The following is a 24,366-nucleotide window of genomic DNA, read 5'->3' as shown; positions in this document are numbered from 1 at the left end:
AGTGGCTAGTGGATTCGAACCACCATCTTTTCAGTTGGCAGCAAACTACTCCACCAGGGTTCCTTAAGATGGGTAAAGGAGAGATTTTGTTTGACAACACGGACTCCTGGCTGCTGGTAAACCAGGCTGGAGCATCCAGGCAGCTCGGTTTCCCCCTGTTTTAAGCTTGGAGAACTTTGCATTCTCCACTTCTCCTCCCTTGGGCAGAAGTAAAACCTCCCACTCACAAGGAACCCTCCAGATGGGGCTTCCCCTAGAGGGCTGGGAATGAATAAATAAAATCCTAAATGAAAGATCCCACCCGCCCCCGAGTACCTCCACCACACGAGGCGTTTTACAGTCTACAACGTCAGCGGCAAAGGCGTGCTGCTGTTGACAGAATGTTAGAGAAAACCATTGGCGTATTTGCTAGTAACCTACATTTGTTATATCTGTTCCAGCAGATAATGTACTAGGTTCTGTCACCACGGAGATGGATACAGGGGAGGTGAGGAGACTTCCCAAAGCCATGCAGAGTCTGGAATCAGCATCCTCGTCCTGACTCTGCTTTATCTGGCCCCCTCCCACGTGGTCACTTTAATGAGTCTTTGCTGCCGCTCTTCTGTGTTGAGTTTTCTCCGTGGCATCTGCAGGCAGGGAGATTTCTGTGCTTAAAACCAAGTCACTGGAGCCCCTGCTGCTTCAGTTGCTCCTCAAAGTGGAGAGAACAGAGCGGTCACAGCCATCGGGCCCCATTCCCCTTGGCTTCCCCTTCCTACTTGATCATCCGGGCGAGTGGGATTGCAACATCACGACCATTTCCATAGTAACGGAGCTTGAAAGATGCCACACTGCCCTGGAAGAGATGTCATGCTGGGTACAGGGAAAGAGCCAGGGTTGTCAAAGAAAGGAAAAAGTCCTGGCTTGGAGACACCCAGGTGCACATGCCCTGAATCGATTAGGATGGGGAGCATGTTAATTCTGGCTCAGGACGAGGGGGCAGCCTGGCGCCCACCTTTCTCCTGGGGCTCACATGTTAATCTGTTTATTGGCCTCACAGACAGCTTTCTCTGTAATGCAGCCGGCACCAGCCTGTCGTGCTGAGGTTGACAATGAGGGGATAGAGCCGGGAGATTCCAGTGGCTTCTCTGTGGTCACCTGTTCCACCGCATCCCCGATTGTAAAGCAGGGAGGGCTTCCTTCCCAGGTGGAGTTCTGCTACAGAGGTCCCAGAAGCAATGGGGGCTCAGCGTTCTTTGCTACCACTGTGGCCGGTGGAAATATACATGAACATGAGCTGGTCCTTTGGCTCTGAAATCTGCTGAGGATATGCCCACGGAAGACAAAGACAGCCTTGTGATCTAAGTGAGGGAGAGAACAAGGATGGCGGAAGTGAAATGAAGAGGAGAGTGAGGACCAGGCGGTGCTCACATTTGGGCCAAAGCGTGCTTTTCCTGACTGTAATGTGTGTGCAAGCATTCCAGCCAGTAATCTCAAGGACGGAGTCTTCCTGTGGTCACAGTTAGATTTCAGGAGCTCATGTTCACTATTGGCAGTCTCTAAGCAGTCCAAGTGCACTCCTGGCCCACCATTCCTTAACCAGAGATGGGAATCAAAATCCCCCGGCGTGCTTTTGAAATTCATGTCCGCTGGGCCCCACACGCAGAGCATCTGAGCAGATGGTCAGCATGGTAGGTTAAGTGGGCAGGCCCTGAGACCAGACAGGTCCGTGATGGGAACTGGGTCTACCATTGCTAGCTGGGTAACTTTGAGGAAGGGGCCTCACCAAGCTCTGTGTATCTCCGTTTCCTCATCTGTAAAATGGAGAAACAACAGTTCCCCATCACAGCACTGAGAGTAGAAACCTAGGGGGATACTATGCTTGGCACACACTGGATGGTGGGTACAGGGAATCAAGAGAGATATAAGGAGAGGCCCTGCATCCGAGCTGAAGGTGCTTCACAGTGATTCAAATCTAGGAACCTGGGCTGTTCTAGGGGATGCAGGGGTCTGTGGGCCATCCCAGTTTACAGCATCAGGCACTAGGTCTCAAGTTAAAACCCCAAAGTGGCTGGATTTTGTATATTCATGGTTCCATTGCAACTGAGGAAACTCAGAATAGTGGCCTATTCTGTAAGAAGCTGTGCTGCTATCCGAAAGACGCCACCTCTCCAGTGGTTTGAGTCCAGCTGGAGGCAATGATGGGCCGGTCCCTGCTGTGTGATTTACAGTCTCAGCAAACCTGCTAGAGGGTCAGCTCAGGCCAGTTCCAGCACCACAGCAGTGAATTGTTCTTTTTTCCAACTGACTTCCAGCGGGCCTGGGGGACTTAACCTGGATGGAGATCAAGTTAGAGTTAAGTGAGCTTCCCTGTGGGGAAGGATTAATGCCACAGAATGAGAGAGGGAGGGGGAGAGGGAAGAGGGTCCGGGCTGGAGGAAGGCAGAGAGGCAGTGGATGAGAAGTGTTCAGGGCCCGTTTCCCATTGGACCCCCGCCGTCCCTCTGGTGCCTGGAGCTTTGGGTCCTCAGTCCTCGGGCCTAGTACACCTGGAAGTGTGCAGACGTGGCACCATCCTTCCAGCAGCGCAGGGTATCCACGGCAACGGAGCGGCAGAGCGGGCAGGTGCGCTCGCGGTCCAGCCAGAGACACAGGCACTCCTCGCAGAACACGTGCTGGGGGGACAGTGATCCACTTGTGACTGAGGGCGGCTGGGGTGCCTAGTCGAGGGGATGGGGCACAGGAAGACTGAAACTACAAGTCCTGTCCTCATGAGGCTTGCATTCTTCTTGGAGAGACGATGGACAAACCACTCACTGAAACAGTATGTTTGTGGGAAGTGCCAAGAAGCAGCAGCACAGGAAGAATGAACAGAGAGCTGCCTGGGAGGGTTGTAGTTTTAAACAGGGCTGCCTGAGAAGACTAAAATGATATGAGTGATATTTGGATAACATTTTAAAAAGGGGCATGAGTGACCCTGATTGTATCTGCGAAGGAAGAGCATTTCTGGCAGCTCGAACAGCATATGCAAAGGCCTTGGGGCAGGGAATGCCTGGTTGCTAGAGAAATTGGTAAGAAGAGTATGGAGAGCATGGTTGGGTTGTGGGGGGGGTGAGGGAAATTGGAAGAATCTATTCTGGAAACACTGTATTTGAATTTTGAAAATAAACTAGTATAATAAAAAAGAAAAAGAAGAGTATGGCTAACTTTGGGGATGAGAAACGAGGGAAGGGGGAGGAGGCCAGAGAGATTCAGAGGAGGCAAGACAGGGTAGGGCCTTGAAGGTTACTGTGTAGACTTTGGTTTTTGGTTATGTGTTTTTTCCCTTAAATATCTCCCCCCCTTTTTAAATTATTTTTAATGAAAGTTTACAGAGTCTTTGGATTTCCATTCATCCATTGTTGTACTTTTTTTCCTGCCCACCCCTTCTCCCCCAGTACACTCCTCTCTTTAAAAAAGTAAAAGAAAAATGCTTTCATTGTTATATAATCTCTCTGCCCAAGTCCATCCACTGTGCTGCCTTCACTCTGGACTCCTGTCATGATAATATTTAATCAGATATCCTTTTAAACAGTTCTCTCCCTCATCTGTTTCAATGCAGTATGCATTATTTATCCTGTCTTTCTCAGTCTCCCCCCAACCTCGATGGCAGTCCTCTTTTATAAAAGTGGCACTATATGCAGTATTTGTCTTTTTGTGACTGAGATATTTCACTCTAGGCTTTGGTTTTATTCTGAGAGAAGCAGGGAGCCATGGCAGGGCTTTGAGTACAGGAGTGGCCTGATACAATCACTGTTTTAAAAGGATTCTTTTGACTACTGAGAAGGGAACAGATCACAGGAGTCAAATAGAAGCAGAGGACCAGAAAGACCAATGGTAATCAAGGCCAACAAACTCTACCGTTTTCTGGCTCTATATCTTAGGCAAGTGACTTAACCTCCTTGAGCCTCAGTTTCCTCATCCATAATATGGGAATAACAATAGCAAATCCTTCAAAAAAAGATTTTAAGAAAATGCTCTGACATGACAACCAAATGCAGTACATGCTTTCAGACTGGATTCTGGATGGGGAAATCAAGACCCTATTTATAAAGGGAATTTTTAAGACAACTAGGGAAATACCAGTATGTTCTGTGCATGAGCTATCAGCTTTCCTGGCCATGAAAGTGGGACTGTGGTTACGAGGGAGAATGCCTTTCTTATGGGGATGCAATGAGGTATCTGAAGATAAAGAACCAGCATTTCTGCTATTTACTCAACTGATTTTAGGGACAGGGGAGGAAACACCAGTTATATCAAGAAAATGGCAACGTGGTAAAATGTAATTATTAGCAAATCTAGATGTAGGATAGAAGAAGGTTGGTACCTCCAACTCTTCTATAGGATTGAAATGAATCAGGATTTTTGGGGGGAAAGGATAATCCAAAAATCTAAGCAAAATCAGGGGTGTTGCTGATGGCTCAGTGGTCAGGAGTTCTCCCAACTCATGGGAGGCCTCAATTCATCAGCCCTCGTCACCTGTGAAGCCATCTCTGCCAGTCCAGGTACAGCTGCGAGCCCATGTCCTCCCTGTGACAGAGTAAGAGTGGGAGGTGTGCTTGGCCTGGGCAAGTGGGTGGTCCTGAGCTACCACTGGGCGTGGTCATTGCTCCCAGAACTGTGAGAACAGAGAACAGAGACCTGGGTCCAGCCCCTCCCAAGAATTCTGTCAGGTTCCTGAAGACGTAATGGTTTCAGAAGAAGAATGGGAGAGACACACAGACTGAGGCGTGGAGAGAGTGCCAGGAAGGAGGGGGGGGAGGGCGGAGAGACGCTGACCTTGGCATCATTCTCAAATAATCATCGCTGCTGAAAAGGAAATACAGATGGCTCTGAAGCGTATGAAAAGATGCTCACCCTCACTCATAATTAGGGAAATGCAAATTAGAGCTGCACGGAGATAGTGTTTTTCACCTGTCAGGCTGGCAAAGCTCAAAAAAAAGGCTTGACAAAGCCATGGGGTGGGGGCGGCAAAGAGCGAGAGACTTGGCCTCGCCCCACTCTCGGAGCGTAAGCAGAGATGCTCCACAAGGAGGAGACTTGGGAACGTGCGTCAACCTCTGACCTAGGAGCTCCACTGCTAAGCGTTTATCCTCCCAAAAGCTTGGACCTATGTGCAATGTTATGTGCCATCGAATCAGAACAACGCATCACTGACCCTCCAGGAGCTTTCAGAGAGGAAATCACACAGGAGGAGACTGCTCATCTTTCTCCCACAGAGCAGCTTGTGGATCCAAACAACCTGCCTTTGGGTTGGCAGTGCAACCCCTTAGCACTAAGCTACCAGTGCTCCCTACCTACGTACGATAATGGGCATAAGACACCAAAAACTTACTGCCAGCGCATCTATTCCAACTCAAAGTGACTGTCAAGGACAAATCAGAACCACTCCGTAGCATTCCCAAGGCTGTGAGAAGTTAGAGAGGCAAACTGCACATCCTTCTCTCAAGGAGGGGCTAACGGTCTCAAGGCACAACCTCCTGGTTCGCAGTCAAGCGCTTAGCCACTGCACCACCAAGGCTGCTTGTGTGCCAAGAAAAAGCTAACATTTACCGAACTCTGACCACAGGCCAGATGCACTGCTTAAGGGTTCACCTGATGAACTCATTTAATCAATACCACGGGCCCAGGTCGGTGTGATTAATCTCCCCACCCCACACCTCATTCACTAAAGCTGGATTGGTCATGATAACAGAAGATTAGAAAATAGTAAACAGTCATCAACAGGAGAATGGTTAGAGAAACTGTAACCTATCCAAACAACGCCAGGGCACACAGCTCTACCATACAAGGGGCAGCCTCTGAGAGAGTCCTGTCAAAGGAGAAGGGGCAGGAAAGCAATCTGATGCAATTAAGGTCACCAGACAAACTGCACGAGTCATTGCATGGAGAACCAGTTTGCGCTGTTATGTTTTTATGCAAACCAAACCAAACCAAACCAGTTTCTCAGTTTCTCTCTCTCTCTCTATATATATATATTCTCCATATAAAACCCAACTCATTGCCATCAATTTAGTTCTGAATTGTCTGTGACCTTTGTCACGTTTTCAAGGCAGCCAGAGTGCTCTCTGGAGGCAGGGAATGATGACGCTTCACCTCACATACCTTGTGTATGTTACTAGGAGAGGCTATTCCTTGGAGAAGGACATGACGCTGGGAAGCGTGGAAGGATGGAGAAGGAGAGGAAGACCCTCAATCAGGTGGACTGACAAGGTGACTGCTGCAGTGGGCTCTAGTGTGTCAGGAAGGTGAGGATGGCACAGGATAAGACAGCAGAGCTGTTGTTCATTGGGTTGCTAGTCATACTTGACTCAATGTCACCTAATAACAGCAACAACAACGAACCTTTATCTGGGGAGACAGTTCACCTTTCTCCCAAGGAGTGACTGGTGGATTCGAACCGCCAACCACTGGTTCTCAGCCTGCTGTGTTCCATACTATGGGACCAGGGCTCATGTATTCTACATAAGTGCTCCACAGTGCACCTCTGGGATGACATGCACGAAGCTAGTGGGTGACGAGAGGATGGGGAGTGGAGGACAAAGACGGGCAGCTCTCTTGAGCCTTGAAACAATTGATGTTTTTGGAACTCCCGGATGCCCTCTTCTCCTCAGTGCCTGAAAATCGCTAATGTATCCCTGTCTCAAGGCATTTGCCTACTCTAGCTCTTTCATATCAATGGGTCAGTACAAGAGCTGTCCTTGTGTGCTGGACTTGTTTCATTCAGGGAGCTCTGGTGGCTTAGTCCGCAGGGAGCTGTGCTGATAACCCAAAGGATGCCCTGCTCTGGCTGTTCGAATCCGCCAGTGGCTTCGAGGAAGAAGGATTTACAGCCGAGTGTTTCACTCAGCACGTTCCCAAACTTCATGGACAGCGCTGCGTCCAGAACTCCCTTCCCCTCATGGCTGAATACCACTTATTTGCACATGTAGACCACATTGTGTTTACTCACGCAGCACTTGATGGACATTTGGGTTGGTGCCACTTTTTGGCTATTGTAAACATTTGCTTCGGTAAACATTTAATTTTGGAATTCTTTCAGCTGTACAGAAAAGTTGCAAAGAGCAGAGAGAGAGAGTCTTTGGAGATCTCTGACCTGGCCTCAGCCTCCCTTAATGTTACCACACCATGTGACTCTGGCACAACGGTCACCAAGCAAACACCCACACTGGGGCCTTAATACTACAGAAACTCCCAACTTTTTTGGAGTTCAGCCATTTTTCCACAAATGTCTTTTTTTCTGTACCAGGATCAGAGCCAAGTTCTACATTGCATTGAGTTGTCATGTCTTCTTAGGCTTTTTTAACTTCTGATTCATGCAAATTATGTGATCAATTTGAAAAGGGGTAAGACGAAAACCCACCAAATGCTGTGGAGATGATTCCTGCCTTACGGTGACCTCGTGTGTCAGAGCAGAACAGTGCCCCAGAGGCTTTTCAGTGACTGCTTTTTAGAAGTGGGGTGCCAGGTCTTTGTTCTGAGACATCCCAGGATGGATTGGAACCTCCAACCTTTTAGCCTTTTAGCGAGTAGTCGAATGTGTTAACTATTTGTCCCATGCAGGGACTCTAAAAATGCAAACTCCCACAAAACTACAAAACAGCAGTAACGTCAACAATACCAGTGTTATTCTGATGCACAAAGGAATGGTAGGTTAAAACATTTGGCTGCTAGCCAGAAGGTTAAATGTTCGAATCCACTAGCCGTTCCACAGGAGAAGGATGAGGTAGGCTGCTCTTGCAAAGATGTACAGATTGGAAACCCTTTGGGTCAGTTCTATTCTGTCCCACAGGGTCTCTACGAGTCAAGATTGACTTGATGGCAGTGAGACTGTTTCTTTTAATGCATAAAGAGGATTCTTGGGATGATACGGTGGAGGGTTCACGCCCTCCTGATCCTTCAGATCTCTGGGCTTCTCCTTGCCTCTAAAAGCCTCGGCAGCCTGGAATTCCTCGCTCTCCACCCAGGTCCCCAGGGACCCAGCATGCTTCTCTCTCACACAGCATGCATCACTGCCTATTTACATACACATTTTTACATACACATCATAGCTATTTACATACACATTTGTGTCCCCAGGGAGGCCATGGGCTTCAAAAGCAGGGGACAGTGCCATGTGGTCTCTGTCCCCCTCCCTCATGTCTACAATAGTGCTCTGACTGGACATGCATTTGCTGAATTAACATCTTAGGCCCTGCTTTGTGCTGGGAGGAGGGAGAGGGACGCATTCAGGGAGTTAAAAGCAACTGACCAGCACTTACCACCACACGACAAGGACTGACAACTAATAATGCAAACAAGTGACAATAATGGCTGTGCCGAGACGAACAGCAGCAGCTTCCGGGGCTGAGTAATTCACAGGCTGCTCTCTCCACAGATGATCTCATTTACGTGTGATGACAGGCACCAGCGCCAGAGCCTCAGGATGGAGTGACCCCCTGGCACCGAGGGTGCTACTGGGTTCCAAACTCAGGAAGTTCTGCCTCTACTCCATGGAACCAGTGGAGCCGGGAGAGAGCTGCACTGCTAACTCAAAAGTCGTGCCTCTCTGGTGGCTTGAAGCCACCACTGGCTCCACAGGAGAGAGCTGGACAATCTCCTCCCATGTGATTTATAGTCTCTGAAAAACCTGCCGGGAGGGTTCCAACTCGATGGCAGTGAGTGACTGAGTGAGTGAGTGATCCCATGGGAGCAGCAATGAAGAGAGCAAATGGTATATACATACTACGCTGGGTGAATTGGCAGCCAAGGACTTTTTTAAAGTAATAAAGAGCAAGGACATCACTTTAAAGACTAAGGTGTGTTTGCTGCAAGGCATACATTTTCAATTGCTTCGAATGCGTCTGAAAATCAAGCAGTGAATAAAGAAACCTGAAGATGACCTGATGTCTCTGAACTGTGTTGGCAAATCATATTGAACATGAACTGCTAAAAGAACAAACAGATCTGTCTTCGAGGCCATGCAACCACTGTGCTCTTCAGAAACAAGAATGGCCAGACTCAGGGTGTGTCTGGAGGGTGTGTCTGGAGGAGGGAGTTCCAGAAAAGGACCTCAGGTTTGGATAGTTGGAGGGTTGGCGGGTGGGCAGAGGAAGACCTCGGTGAGATGGAATGACAGGTGCCGTGACAGTGAGTTCAAGCACAGCGGAGGCAGTAAGGATGGCTCAGGATGGGGGGGAGGTTTTGCTCTGTTGTGTGCAGAGTCACTGAGCACCCAGTACCAACAACATGCCGTGCTGAATGTGGCATTTTGCTGGTGTAGAGACTTAGGCTCAGGGAGATGAAGTATATTGTCTGTGCTATCATTTGGTTGGATGTGTATGGGGTCAAGAACATGGACTCAGGGATTTAGACTGAACCCGCAGGCCTCACTTGCCTCATCTACAAAAGAGGCCGCCCAAGTCCTCCTGGCAAGGAGGAGGCAGAGTTGAGGTTTGAACTCAGATCTGACTGACTTCCACTTTCGTCGGACCAGATTGCCCCCAGAGACCCATCCGAGAGCCCCAGAGTTTCATGGGAGGGCAGACTTTTCCCTGGGGCCCCACTGTTCCCAGCCTTAAGAACCCCGCTCACCTGGCACATGAGGATCAGGGGCTCTCGGAACTCGGCCTGGCAGATGGCACAGATGTCACCGGCTTCCGTGCACTGCTGCCCAGTGGCCCGGACTCCGTAGTTCTGCAGGAAGGAGGGGGAGACAAGCACAGTGACGGAACCTCAGTGGGGTGACAGCCTCAGGAGCTCCATGGAGACAGGGACTACTCGGCCTCCCGCGACTTCTATGCAGTGGACACTCCTTTTGCACCTTGGGGCCCTCCGAAGCCAACTCACCTGTGATGTACAGAGAAGCTTCAGAGCTTTCCTGACGCCACCCACTCGGCCACAGATGTCGAAGGACTGAAATCAGAACAGAAAAAATGTGAAGTGTCCAAGTGCTGTCCCACCATGGACCCCTCAACAACCACCCTGGGTTCGATGAGGCTGCGTCCCTCACAAAGACGTGCTCAGGTCTTCACCCCCAAGGCTGTGCATGGAACCTGATTTGGAAACAGGGATTCTGAGATGTCCTCAGCTCAGGGAATAGAAGGACCACACCAGAGCAAGGGAGGCCCCAGTTCTATCTAAGGAGTGTCTCATAAAAGCCAGGACAGATGTGGGGATGACGTCATGTGAGCATGCCTCTATCTATAAGCTGCGGTATGCCAACGATTGCTGGGGGCCACCCAAAGGGGAGTGGCACAGAGAGGTTGTCACTTAGAACCCTTAGAAGGAATCAACATGGCCAACAGCCGGATGTGGGCTTTGAACCTCCAGAACTGTGAGACTGTCCGTGCCTGGTCTCTGAAGTCACTCACTTTAGGGCCTGGCAGAAAAGCCAACCCATGGCATCAACTTTGATTCAACACCTCCCCGCCCCATAGGACAGAGTAGAACTGCCCCACAGGGCTCCCAAAGTCAGCAGGCTTTCTGGAAGCAGACAGCCTCACCTCTGTCCTGCGGAGATACAGGTGGCTCCCCGCCTCCAGCCTACAGGGTAAGCGGCCAAAGGCCTCAACCACAGGCCACCAGCTTTCTTTTGCTACAGCAGCTCCAAGAAATTAAGCCAATCCCTGTAGGTGATGTAGGAATATCTGGGAGCACCTGGTCAGATCCAAACCTCTTTATTTCCATCAGGCTTGCCTGACTCTGTCTTACTGCCCTGAGTCTCGCTCTCTACTGAGGCCCAAACAGCAAGTATGTAGCATGGATATGGTGTGTTCAACCCCTACTCCAGGACAGGCATTACTAATTGATCACAGCACTCTTCTGAGCCTGCCCATCCTGCCCTGAGCCTTCTCCATCCACCACTCCCACCAGCCACTGCTAGTTGATCAACATCAGCAAGGAGCACAAGCTTTCTTTACAGACAACACCTGGCTAGTTCTGCTGGGAGGGAGGATGAGACGAGTGCATGCAATGCATGTCTCCCAGAATCCTCTAAAGCTAGAATGAGAGAAGGGGAAAGATATGTTTATGATTGCAGGGAGGGAGATGGATTTGTATTAACGATGAAAGAGAAGTCCTGAATGTTGATTTGGGGGTGTTGTTGTTAAATGCCGTTGAATCAAATATATACAACTCATAGTGACCCTGTGAACAACAGATCTGAACCCGGTTCTATCCTGTGCCATCCTCACCATCTCTGACACACTCAAGTTCATGGGTGTGCTAAGGGTGTCCAATTTAAGAGGGGCAGAAAACTTAGGGACAATATTGCATGTTGGTTGACAGCTCCAGGTCTTCGGAAGCAGCTCTGCTTCGGTTTCATGTTCTGTCTGTAGCTCTAGTGGGGTGAGATCATGCCACCTTGAGTGAGTTAGTCTATCTCCTTGGACCTCAGTTTTCTCATCCATAAAATGGGGGCATCTCAAAGGGCTAGTGTTGAGTGGCTATGTGATGTGTGCGCACACGCTGAGGCAGGAAGTTAGGGTGGTTGTTCCACAGGGACTCCCCAGTAACCGTTACAGTCCCCCCAGCCCCAGGCCCCCTCACCTTGCAGAGGCTGTAGAGGATGATCAGGACCCCTCCCAGGAAGTAGCTGTGGGAGGCATCATCCCCCATGATGTATTTGTACCACAGCTGGATGGGCACGAGCGACCGGAACAGCTGGCTCAGCTCCTCGATGACCAGATAGAACTTGCCCTGCAACCGCATGGAGGACATCAATTACTATGAGCAGTAAAGACCCAGAGGACCGAGCCAGGGTCCAGGCCTGAACGGTAATGACATTTCAGGTCATGGACAGGACATTAATCAGCTTTGGAAAGCACTCAGAGCCATGCTTAATGGGGCAGGGAGATGGCCAGGGGAGACCCAGACCCTGCCCTTGCCTCACTCCCTGAAGCCCACCAGCCCTGGAGATCAAAACAGTGAGGATCGAGTTTCAGGAGGGTGGAAACTCTATACACCACTGGCGGAGGCCAGGAGGGGTGGGGCCACTCCAGGCTCCTGCTGCAGCCATGCATGGGCCAGAGTTCCTGCACGCACACCCTGGTCATGTCTCCAGAGGACTGAGTTACGCACAACTGGTGGCTGCCTTCAGGGACAGAGGCAAGGGATGGGTCACAGGGTGTAGGTGAGGCCAGGCTATGAGGTCGAGAGCTGGGGAGACACGGGTCCTCCTTGTCAGCTCCACCACTGACTGTGTCCGAGGAGGAACGGGAACTGCTGGCCCATGAACATGGAAGATGCTGAGACTCAGATGAGCTGAGTTCGAATCTCCATCTACCTCATGTTCTTTTTTTCTGATCATTTTTTAAAAAATTAATCTTTTTATTATTCATAGACACTGTGTTTTATGCATGTACATGTTTTCTCAAAGGCATCAATTCTCCTTCTATCCGCCTTTGAGCTGTGGTGCTGGAGAAGAGTGTTGAGAATACCATGGACTACTAGGAAAACAAACAGATTCAACCTGGAGAGGGTTAAACCGGGTGGCTCCCTGGAGGCAAGGATTCTGAGGCTCCGTCTAACATACTTTGGACATGTTGTGAGGAGAGACCGGTCCTTGAAGAGGGACTTCATGCTTGGTAGGGAGGAGGGACAGCGCAGGAGGGGAAGGCCCTCTATGAGGTGGATTGATTCAGTGACTGGGGTAATCAGGATGGGTGTGATGGAGACAGTACGATTGGTACAGGACAGAGCAGAGTTTAGGGCTGTTGTACACAGGGGTCGCTATGAGTCTCAAGAGACTCGACGGCACATAACAACAACAACATTGTGTTTTACGCCATCTACACTACATATTCTTGAGCTTCAACTTCCTCATTTATAAAACGAGAGTCACAGTCTCTATTTCAGAGGGTGATATCAAGGATCGGATGAGATGAACATAAAAAGCACGAGCATTACAATGCTCAGCACAGGGCTTCTAGGCTGTCAGCAAGTCCTGGTCCATTCCCTATGACGGTCTTATGGGAGGAAGCTCAGCTGAAATCTGCCCGGTGTCACACAAGCTTCCCCTGACAGGTGGGTGGTAGCTGAGCACAAGGGGCACTGTCTGAAGACCAAACACAAGTCTCCTGGATGGAAACTGGGAGATCTACCAAGGAGACACCATCGTCTTACATTGTTCTTATGAGGCATGATTTCTAGGCTGTAATTTTTTTTTAAAAGAAAATTTATTTAATATTGGTTTGCTTATAAATAAAGTTCGTACACATTGTTTTCCACACCCAATCTTTCCCATTTCCTTTACCCGCCCCTCCCTCTACCCTTCAGATTGTGCTATGTTTACCTTCCTGCCCATCCTCACCCCTCTGCTCCTACTCTCCCCCCTCCTTGGAGCCTCATACCTGTTTTATGAATTATCTTTGTATTTCTACAAAAATGGTCTTACACACTATTTGTCCTTTGAGGACAGAGTTGGTTCACTTAGCATAACGCTTTCCAGTCCCTCCAAAATTAGGTAGTAATTTTCAAAATCATTGCACCTGTGTGCTGCATAGTATTCCATTGTGTGAATGTACCACAATTTCTCAATCTATTCGTTTGTGGTTGGACATCTGGGCTGTTTCCATGTTCTTGCGATGGTGAATAATGCTGCTGTGAACACTGGCGTACAATAGGCTGTACTCCTTATGGAAGCATTTTATCAGGTATTTTTCTGCTACTGTTAGAACCAACAACCTTTCAGATAGCAGCTGAGTGCTTAATGAGGTTCATTCTCGGAACAGAGTAAACCAAATGAAAAATCAAACCCATGACTCTCAGGTCAATTTGGACTCACAGTGACCCACCACAGGGTCTTCCAAGGTGTAGGAGGAGACTGTCATCTTTCTCCTGTGGAGCTGAGCTGCTGGTGGGTTTGAACGCTTGACCTTTAGGCCAGCAGCCCAACATGTTAAGCATTATGCCATCATGGCTCCTTTGGTACAGAGCTCTTGTTGTTAGCAGCCGTGGCATCAACTGCAGCTTATAGTGACCCTGTGAATGATGGATCCAAATCCTACCCTATTCAGTGCCAGCCTCACCATCCCCATCACATCTGAGCCCCCTGCTGGGGTAACTGTGCCAGTCCATCTTCCTTTCCTAGGCCGATTCTCCACCTTTCCAGGCATCATGTCCAGCTCCAAGGACTGGAAGAGCTGCCCTCCTAACAACATGCCCAAAGCCTGTGAGATGGAGTGTCACAATCCTTGCCTCCAAGGAGCACCCTGGGTTCCCTTTGTCCAGGATAGACTCTGTCCTCCTGGTAGTCCATAGTACACAGTAGCGGTCAGTACGTCTACTTCTCTTTCTCCCTTGGCTTTGGCCAAGTCCCTCAAGCTTTCTGTGAGGCCTGTGGTAGAAAATGAGGGTGAAATGAACCCATCCAGAAGCTCTGCTAAAGTGAAATTCCTAGCTTCCTGCTGGCAATTCCACTCCTAATATTTACCAAGAAAGAAAGGAAAACCAACATGCCTATTTGTATGCAGATGGTCACAGACGCTTTAGTCATTTGCCCCCAAACTGGAAAGATCATCAAAAGTCCATCATCAGAGGAAGAGGTGGACAATGTGTGATACGATCCCACTGTGGCAACAGAAATGAAGAAATGGCTAACATGAATGAACCTCACAGACATTTAACTTGATCAAAACCATAGGCTTAAGAGTACACATTATGTACCAGGGAAGGAGTGTTTCTTTTACTTTTAAAAGAGAGGAGCGAACTGGGGCGGGGGAGGGGGGCGGAGGGCTGGGCAGGGAGAGAAGTGCAGCAATGAATGAACGGAAATCCAAGATCTCTGTAAATGTTCATTAAAATTATTAATTTAAAAAAAAGAGTATACATTGTATAATTCTAGTTTACATGGCTGTCTAGGTGCCCAGGTGGAGTCTGAGTTGAAGCACTCAGCTAGTAACCAAATGGTTGGTGGGTCAAACCTACTAGCCACTCTTTGGGAGAAAGATGTAGCAGTCTGTTTTTGTAAAGATTTACAGCCTTAGGAAAGAGATAGAAGCAATGCAAGAGCCCATCCACAAACAAATGGATAAAAAAATGATAGTACATTCACACAATGGAATATTATGCAGCACTGGAAAAACAATAAACTTGTAAAACATTACACACATAGGTGAGCTTGGCAGACATTATGCTGAGTGAAATAGCTCAGTCACAAAGTCACAAAAGGACAAATACTGCGCAACACCGCAGTTACAAAATAAGACTGATATGGGGGCTGGGGTGGGGAGGATAGGAAAAGAGTAGATGGATAAGGAACACTGCATTGGAACAGATGAGGGGAAGAACTGTAGGAAAGGAATACAGGCTATATATATAACACAACAATCTGGAACAAAAGGTGTATTGCAAAGTGTACAGGGGGAGGGAGGAAAATGTGTAATTCAATGAAGAAAAAAAAAGGTGAAGATCTATTCAGGGAAGCTAAAAAGGATTTACAGCCTAGAAGGCCATATGGGTTAGTTCTACTCCGTCCTGTAGAATTGCTAAACCCACTGTCAATCAGTCACAGAGACCCTCTGTTGGTGTCTGAGGCTGTAAGCCTTTAGGGGAGGAGGATGCCCATCTTTCTCCCATGAAGCAGCCAGTGGATTGGAACAGACGATCTTTCAGTTAGTAGCCTAGTCCTATGCACAAAGTCCTATGCACCAGGGTTCTCACAGAGTCACCAGGAGTCGGAATAGACTCAACGGCGGTGAGTTTGTTGATGTGATGTGGCTTTATAGACTGTTGTTGGACTACCACTTATAGTGACTCTACGAAATAGAACTGAACCTTTCTTTATCCTGGGTCGTTCTCACCATCTCTGCCACGCCCACGCCACTGTGGTTCTTACGGTGTCACTCCAGCTTGCTGAGGGTCTTCCTCTCTTTTACTGACCCTCGACTCTTCCCAGCATGCTATCTTTTTCCAAGGACTGGTCCCTCTTGACAACAAGCCCAAAGAACATGAGATGACGTTTCACCATCCTTATCTAAGAAGCACGCTGGTGGCACTTCCTCTAAGGTAAATCTGTTTGATCTTTTGGGCAGTCTTACAATATAGTCAATACTCTTTGCCAACACCACACTTCAAAGGAATCCATTTACATTTGGTATTCCTTATTCACCGGTCAACATTGAGATGCATAGGAGTCAATGGAAAATACCATGGCATGGCTCAGACACACCTTAGTCTTTAAACTGTTACCCTTGATTGCTTGCACTTAAGGCGGTCCTTAACAGAAGATTTCTTCAGTGCAACACTTCCTTTCAATTCTTCACTGCTGCTACCATGTGTGTTGACTGTGAATTCAAGTAAAAATGTTTAGCTAATGTGAAATTGTGAAGATGGAAGGGGGGGTGGTGGTGGAAATACTTTCTGTTTTAACTGAGTTAGCAGTTACATGAGTATGTATTTTTATTAAAAGTCATTTAACTATATGCTTCATATATTTCTTCTATGCATTCAACTGTATTTAAATTATATCTCAGTAAAGTCAATTAAAACAAATGAACATGTAAACAAGCAACTGTTCTAGGCATCCATAGTCTCAAAAATGCAAATAATCTTTGCTCCAGTAGATGCTGCCTCTAGGAATGTATCCTAACAAAATAATCACAGACACATGTAACCACTGCTAAATGGAAACAATGTGCCAATTGGAAACATGACTGCAACATTCTTTGTAACAGAGGAGGGAAAAAGCAACAAATGAAATGTACAAAAGGAGGCTGATTATGGGAGCACTGGACAACAGAAAATCAGGCAATCACTAAAAAATTATCTTAGGAAAATGGTAACTTCACAATGAAGAAATGAGACATACAACAGGCTACCCAAACAATTAAAATCAGGGGGGAAAAAACAAAGGAAAGATGAGAAAGATACGGTAGATTATGGAGATGTGACAACGAAATGCAGTGCAGGATCCTGAATTCAACCCTGGACTAGCAAAAAGACAGTGGGACAAGAAAGGGGAGAAATGTGGATAAGAGCTGTAATTACTATTACAATCTCTGCCAAATTTGTGGGTTGCTCATTGTCCTTGCTATGTGCTGTCTAGTTGGAACTGGCTCAGAACTGACCCTCCAATGGGTTTTCAGAGGCTATAAATCACATAACTGTGCACCTTTCTCAAGCAGAGCAACTGCTGGATTCAAACTATGTGCTTTTGGGTTGGCAATGCAATGCCTTACCATGAAGCCAACAGAGCTCCTTTTTAGATCATGTACAATGTTAATATTAGAAAAAGCTAAGAGAATGGTGTATAAGCGCTCTCAGTGCAAACTTGGCCTAAAATGAATGAATACAATTTTAATTATCTTGGTAATGAATTGTATTGATGCAAGAATATGCCACACATAAAGCCATTTATTTTCATTGTGCTTTTCTGCTTTCCCTTTTTTCTGTACTAAGTATATGATATATTTAAATTGGAGAAAAAAAGGAGAATGTCATGATAATGTTCTGTATGTATCAAATGGGTGATACCTAGCATGTGGACAGAGACTTCATAGTGGGTCCTTTAAATTCCATCTTGATGGGCTTGGTCGGGACTCATCTGCCAAGGATCTGGACGTTTACCCTGACCTTTTTGGTGTTTTTTGCTTCCTTCTAATTTTGAGGTCACTATTACCCAACAGAGCTCCGGTGGTTTAGTGGGATGGAATTATGCTGCCAACCAAAGGTATGTGGTTTGAACCCACTAGCTGCTCCGCTGGAGAAAGATGGGTGATCTCCTCCTGTATGATGATTTACTGCCTCTGAAAGCCCACTGGAGGGTCAACCATGCTTCCGACTTGACTGTAAACAACAACATTTCCAATGACTGTCTTCTCCTGTCCTAATTCCTCAAACAAGCTTGGAGGTAAATGCTGTTGTTGGAAGCCCTGCTATGGGGCAAGAACATCAGCATCTTCTAAGAGTCTGTTAAGACCTGCATATTTCCAGTGTATAACCCAGGTCTCCTGTACCTGAATCAGCAATGCATGGCACACGGGGGTGGGGGGGTCATCATGAGTTAAATTTGGACCCACAGGCTGTTGGTCAATTGTGGTGAGCTGGTGGCCAGTGGAAAGCTGGGAATATGAACTGGAAATCAACCAGTTCAGTGAGCGGGTGGATGGCAACTGCTTTTATTCTTTGCTAATATCAACTCATCTTTCTAGTCTCCACTAAACATCACCTCCTCTGAGAAGGCTTCCCAGGCTCCTTAATTAAATTAGATTAGATTCGATTGTTCTATCCTCTCGAACAAGCAAACTAAAGCCATTGTCACAGAGCTGCTTCTGAGTCAGCGTGACTGACAGGATAGAGTGGAACACGTTTCTGAGGCTGGAAGTCTTGACAGGACCAGACTGCTGCATCTTCCCCCTTGGAGCAGCTGGTGAATCTGTACAGCCAACTTTTCCATCAGCTACCTGACGCTTAACCTGCTAAGCCAGCACGGCTCCTGAGACACCCTTCCAAGAGCATCCCAAGCCACTCGTTTGGAGCACTTCTCATATACTATTTTAGAAGTTATTTAGTGTACACCAATGTTCATAGCAGAATTATTCACCATTGCAAGAACATGGCAACAGCCTAACTGTCCAACCACAATTGAACGGATTGAGAATTTATAGTACATCCACAAAACGGAATACTACGCAGCACGCAGGAGCAATGATTTTGTAAATTATTACCTAATCTGGTGGTGACTGGACAGCATTATGCTAAGTGAACTAACTCAGTCCCAAAAGGACAACTATTGCACAAGACCGTTATTGTAGGAAAAGTATGAGGATCCAAGGGGTGGTGGGGGGTGCAGAGGGCTTATGATGGGCAAGGAGGGCATTGTTAATCATAGGGCTGCAAAATTTGATGGGTGGAGGAGTGTGTGTGAAGGAAATGGGAAAGATCCAGTGTGAAAAACAATGTATACAAACTTTGTAAATAAACCAGTAGAAAATAAAAATTAAAAAATGTGTATTTTAAAAAATGTTAATTAGAGTCTGTTGTGAAATGTTGGGGAGGAAGAGAAGGCCTCTGGCCAGGACGGGTTACCCAAGCTCCAGACAGGTGCAAGCCTCCCAACGGCCTTTAATATGGGGTAGAGAAAGCTCCCCTGTGTTTGGCTATACCGAGAAAGCTCGCCACCTGGGAAGGTGGTTGCTGCATCTGTTGAGCTGGGAGTGGTCTGCAGGAGGCTGAGGTTCTCCTGACCAATCCACATGTCCCATGTCTGTAAACCCACCCTATCCTGTCTTCCTGTGTATATAAGTGCAGTGCTTATCCTAATAAATTTGAGCTGGATTGATTCTCTGATCCTCTCCCGGAGTGGTGTCTCCATCGTGCTTACTCCCATCAGGTTGTCACTGTTAAGTTGCTGGTGAACTGGCAGCGACAAGAGTCTTTCTCTTCCTTTTGCAAAGAGAGACAAGATAACCCAGCTTGTGTCAGATATCCTCAGCATCTAACATAGACTGCTGCTGTTAGGTGCCATCGAGTTGACCCCTACCCACAATGACCCTAAGAACAGGAGATCTGCACGCTGCCTGTCCTGTGCCAACCTCATAATCTCTGATATATTTGGGCCCACTGTCATAGTCACTGTAGCATAGGCTGTTGTTGTTGTTAAACGTCATCGAGTCAAGAATAATTTATAGCAACACTGTGAACAATAGATCTGAACTCTGCCATATCCTGAGTCATCCTTATCATCTCTGACACACTTGCAGCACTGTGTCAGTCAATCCATCTCACTGGGGATCTTCCTCGCTCTTGCGCTCGCTGACCGTCCACCTTTTCAAGCATGACGCATGTTTCTTTCCAAGGAATAGCTTCTCCTAGCAGCATGTCCAAGGGATGAGAGAAGACATATGGTGGTTGTTAGGTGCCATCGAGAGAGAAGACATAGTAGGTGCTTATTTAGTAGCTAGGGGGAGAGGGTTCTGAAGCTAACGTTCACGCCCTGGAGTTCACTGATGGAGAGGGGTCGCTGCAACGCAGGAGAGACAATGTCTCTGTACCAGCAACCCTGGGTGTCAGAGAAGACGAAAAGGAGTTGAGTGCTTCTGTGGCACCGCACTAAAGGCGGCAATTAAGCCGCAGAGGGGCGGGCCACTCCGAGGAGATAAAACCACCAGGGAAAACTGGGCACATCCCTGGGAAACCATCACTCCCTAATTAAGCAGTTTTATAATTCCAGGTTTCTTAAGCATGTTATTTCTGAAGACCACCAAATGGAGTGTGTGGTTTCTCTGGGTGTCAGAGAACAAGGAGAGGCTCAGGCTCTCCGATTCGGCTGGCCTCCCTGCCACTGTGACGGGGAACAGCAGCAATTGTGGCCGAACGTGCCTAGACACAAAGTTCTCCACTTGGACGTTGATACAGGGGGTCCAGGGGGTGGGGAGCAGTGAGGGTGGATCCCAGGCTGACTTCTTGATGCCTCTGATGGGAGGTGGGACACAGAGTGCAATGGGAAGCAGCAGAGGGCTGACTCCAGAAGGGGGAGGTAACAAAGGAGAGTGGGATGCTGAGAAGCAAGGCAAAAGGAACCAGAAGGGGGGATTTTGAGGGGGAAAAATGCATCTGCATAAGCAAGATGATCTGAAGGGGAAGGGGGTGGGGGAGGAAGAGGTATTGCCTCACATAGCTGTTAGTGGTGAAGATGCCTAAGGAATGGAGAAATGAGTTTTGTTTTCCTGCTGTTGTTGCTGTTAGGTGCCATCAAGTTGAGTACAATTTCATAGCAACCCTCTGAAGAGTCAGCTGGAGCCCTGCCCTATCCTGTGCCATCCTCATCATCTCTGACACACTCACGCTCATTGCTGGAATCACCGTGTCAATCTGTTTCTTTGCGGGATAGGGGATCCGTCTCCTTTACTGACTCTTCATCTGTCCAAGCACGCTGTCCCTCTCCGATGAATAGCCTCACCCAGCTTCATGTTTGAAGTATGAAAGACGAAGCCTCCCAATCTTTGCCTCCAAGGAGCATCCTGGCTGCACATTCTTCAAGACATATTTGTTTGCTCTTTTCACAGTCCGTGGGGCACAGAGAATAATAATGAGTATTTATACAGCTTGACTTCTTTACAAACCGCTCTCTCACACATGCTTTCTCATCGAGAGGCAGGATGGCAGAGCAGTTAAGGGCAGGGGATTTGAAGTTCTAGCTTGGATTTATCACTAGAATCCACGTGGTTAGTTTTACAGTAATTTAGGTTTTTAGTTTCAAAGCCTCTATCTTCCTTCCAGGCAACCTTGTATAGAAGGGTATCTTTTTAGTTACTAAGAAATCATTATCAATGTCAGAGCATGCTAACTTAAAGGGATTTTGTTTTTCTCTCCTTCTTTCATCCTGTTGTCGAGATTAGATGTGACGGCTGGTGCTCTAGCCACCACACTGCACCATGAGGTGGAATCTCATACTCTATTATCAGTAAAGCAGTAAGTTGGGAGGAGTCACCATGCAAGGCCTGGACTATTTATCTTTGCATTTTACATGAAAAAGAAACACATTTCTCTTTTACTTAATACATTATTATTACTATTATTTTGAGTTCTTCGGCTTTTGTCAAGTTACTAAGGTCCTGTGCATTCTGAGCAAATAAGATAGTAAAGTCAGGGATTCTGGAGACAGAAGACCTGGGCTTGAATTACTGAATAGTCACATTGTTATGTGTCATCAAGTCACCTGCAACTCACAGCAACCCTGTGCGCAATCCCTCTGAACTCTGCCCTGTCCTGAGCCTCTCTCACTGTTTCCAACACACCTACTCCCATTACCCCAGTTACTGTGCCAATCTATCTCATCCAGGGTCGTCTTCTCCTATGCTGTCCCTCCACCATTCCAAGCATGACGTCCTTCTCCAAGGACTGGCTGCTCCTGGCCACATGTCCAATGTATGTGAGACAGAGCTTAGAAATCTCATGGCTAAATATTTCATCCCTATATGCTTCAGTTTCTTCATTGATAAAATGCAGCCAAGCACAGAACCGATCCCCTAAGATGATGGGAAGATAAATGAGCCAGTGCATAACCTCACTGAATTCAGTCCACAGCATGTGGTATGTTCTCAACAGTGTTAGATGCAGCCACGGCTAGCAGTTGGGAAGTTACAAAATAAACAGAGAAAAAAAATCAGCAACTGTATCAGTTAAAAAGAATTAAGTCTGATGAAAACAGGATGTCAGTGGTCCAGGATTTCATCTGCAATGTGGAATCACTGTTAAAAGTATGGAGTCTGAAATCAAAGTGCATTCTTTGTGGCTGTGTGACCTTCACAAGTTGCTGTCCCTCTCTGGGTCTCAGTCTTCTGTGCGGTTGGATGTTAGTCCAGCTTTCACTTTTTGAGCCCCTAAGTACCGCTATAAGGAACACTTGGGTCAGAGTGGGTAGCACATTGTGCTGGTGACTGAAAAGTCAACAGTTCAAATCCACCAGCTGCTCTGTGGGAGAAAGGTGGTCCGACTCTTGCTGTAAATATTTTACAGCTTTAGCAAGCCAACAGAAGACCACTATGAATTGGAACAGATTCACTGGCAGTAGAAAACACTGTTGCAACTACTCATTTAAGAATATGCACAATAAGGTCAAGGAGTCTTGGTGCTTCAGTGATCAAAGGGCTCTATTGCTATTGGTAGTTCGAATCCCCCAGCTGCTTCGTGAGACAAAGATGAGGCCATCTCCTTCCATAAGGATTTTTAGTCTTGGAATCCCAGGGGGCAGCTCTACTCTGTCGTGTAAGATTGCTATGTGTTGGAATCAGCTTGATGGCAGTGGGTGTGTCTGTCACCTTAGGTTGTAAGTGTCAGAAAGCTCACTTAAGTAGTTTATACAAAGGAGATTTACTGGGTCCCAAGGCTGGCAATGTGAGGGTGCCTCTGGCAGACACAGCTGGCTCCAGGAGCCCCAACAATGAGGCCCAAGGCCTCTCTGTAGGTCTTTGTCTTTTTCTTCTCCTCACCTCTCAGCTCAGCTTGACGCAGCTCATGCTTGTCTGCAGGCCTCTTCTCTCTTGCCAAACGATATATTCTTTCCACCATAAAGATGACGACAATTACAGTTCAGCTCTTACTTTGTGCTAGGTAGCACTCTGCACACATCAGTGTGAGCGAAGTGCTTTCAATACTGTCATTTTACAGATGAGGAAATGGAAGCACAGAGAGGTTAAGCAAACTGCCCCAGTCACACAGCCAGAAAGTACTTGATTCACCCGCATGTGGTAGGAAAAATGGCCCTTGGCAGCCCCAAGTCAACACTCTTACAATCTGAATTCCAGAAGGGAAAGCCACCCTCTCTGTGTACATTTACCAAATTGAATTGCACACCGTGGATACCCTGTTGGAGCCCACAGTCGATGCTTAAAACCCAGTTCAGAGGAGAAATCATGGCGATGGAGACCTGTGATTGACTAGGTCCGAATCACATGTTGAACAGTACAATGTAAATGCCAATCCCATCTGAGCCTTGAAGGAGAAAGGGGTTCCCTTAACAGAAAGGGGGTGTCAGGAAAGGGAGGATTCTCATGCTAGCCCAAATGATCTGAGAGTCAAAAGGAGTCCGCACTTAAAAGCCCTTTTTGAACTTGGGGGAAAGTGAGTAAGAACAGCTGGCAGCCCCCTGGGTCCGAAGCACTCTGGGGAAGTCCCAGCAGCCCCTCGGTCTCCACAGTGATCCACTTTCTTTTGTTTTCCTTTCCCTGGACTGCTTGTTAGCGCTTGATGGCCACGGGGGATGGAGCCACATTTCCTGCTCCCAAACGGTGGTGCATGGACCTGAAAACAAAGCCTTGTTTTCCTGGGAAAGTGGCCTGCAGATCTGTTTGAACTGCAGGGCAATGAGAGGGAAAGCAGAAAATGGACTCATTTAGACAAAACTGCCTGGACACCGAGCTTGGAGATTCTGAGCTCATGCACAGAGAGGGCAAGGCACCCAAGCTGGGTCTGCTCCATCTGGACTGAGAAGACTTTAGAGGGAGGACAAGTCTCTTCAGAACTAGCTGAGGACTCAGAGCAGAGAGCAGTGTTGATGGAGGTGGAGAGGAAGGCTCGAGGGGGGTCACAGGAAGGAGGGAGGAGGTGAGAGGGAAATAGAAGGAACTGCAGGCAGAAGAGAGAGGAGAGTGATAGCGATATGGGGGGAAAGGGAACCAAGAGGGTGAGTCCAGGAGAAGAGGGCCTGGAGAGGTAAGAAAACCATGTTTTACAAGCACTTAACCTATGGGCCAGGATAAAGAAGCCCAAAGAAGTTGGCAAGCTCTGGTGGCTTAGTGGTAAGGTGTTCTGCAATCTCAGAGGTGCATGGTTCAAATCCACCAGATGCTCTGCTGGAGAAGGAGGAACAATCTCCTCCTGTACCAGTCAGATCTGATCTGACAGTACACAGACAGACACACACAC

At 47.6% G+C, this 24,366-nt stretch overlaps 1 protein-coding gene across 1 annotated transcript in view; it reads right to left on the bottom strand.

The window, feature by feature from the left end:
- Positions 1-2,519: 2,519 nt before the first annotated feature.
- RNFT2 (ring finger protein, transmembrane 2) overlaps positions 2,520-24,366 on the bottom strand; it is a 72,895-nt gene continuing 51,048 nt past the window's right edge. Inside the window, exons 7-10 of the mRNA XM_006890399.1 lie at positions 11,548-11,697; positions 9,847-9,912; positions 9,592-9,693; positions 2,520-2,654 (exon numbers count right to left, since the gene is read on the bottom strand). Coding sequence (XP_006890461.1) covers positions 2,520-2,654; positions 9,592-9,693; positions 9,847-9,912; positions 11,548-11,697 — 453 coding nt within the window. The remainder of the gene's footprint in view (positions 2,655-9,591; positions 9,694-9,846; positions 9,913-11,547; positions 11,698-24,366) is intronic.

Source organism: Elephantulus edwardii, unplaced genomic scaffold, assembly GCF_000299155.1.
Source record: "Elephantulus edwardii isolate Elephantulus edwardi_28Jun2011 unplaced genomic scaffold, EleEdw1.0 scaffold00089, whole genome shotgun sequence".
NCBI lineage: Eukaryota > Metazoa > Chordata > Mammalia > Macroscelidea > Macroscelididae > Elephantulus > Elephantulus edwardii.
The sequence above is the reverse complement of the archived record's forward strand: the minus strand, read 5'-3'. Positions and strand labels throughout refer to the sequence as shown.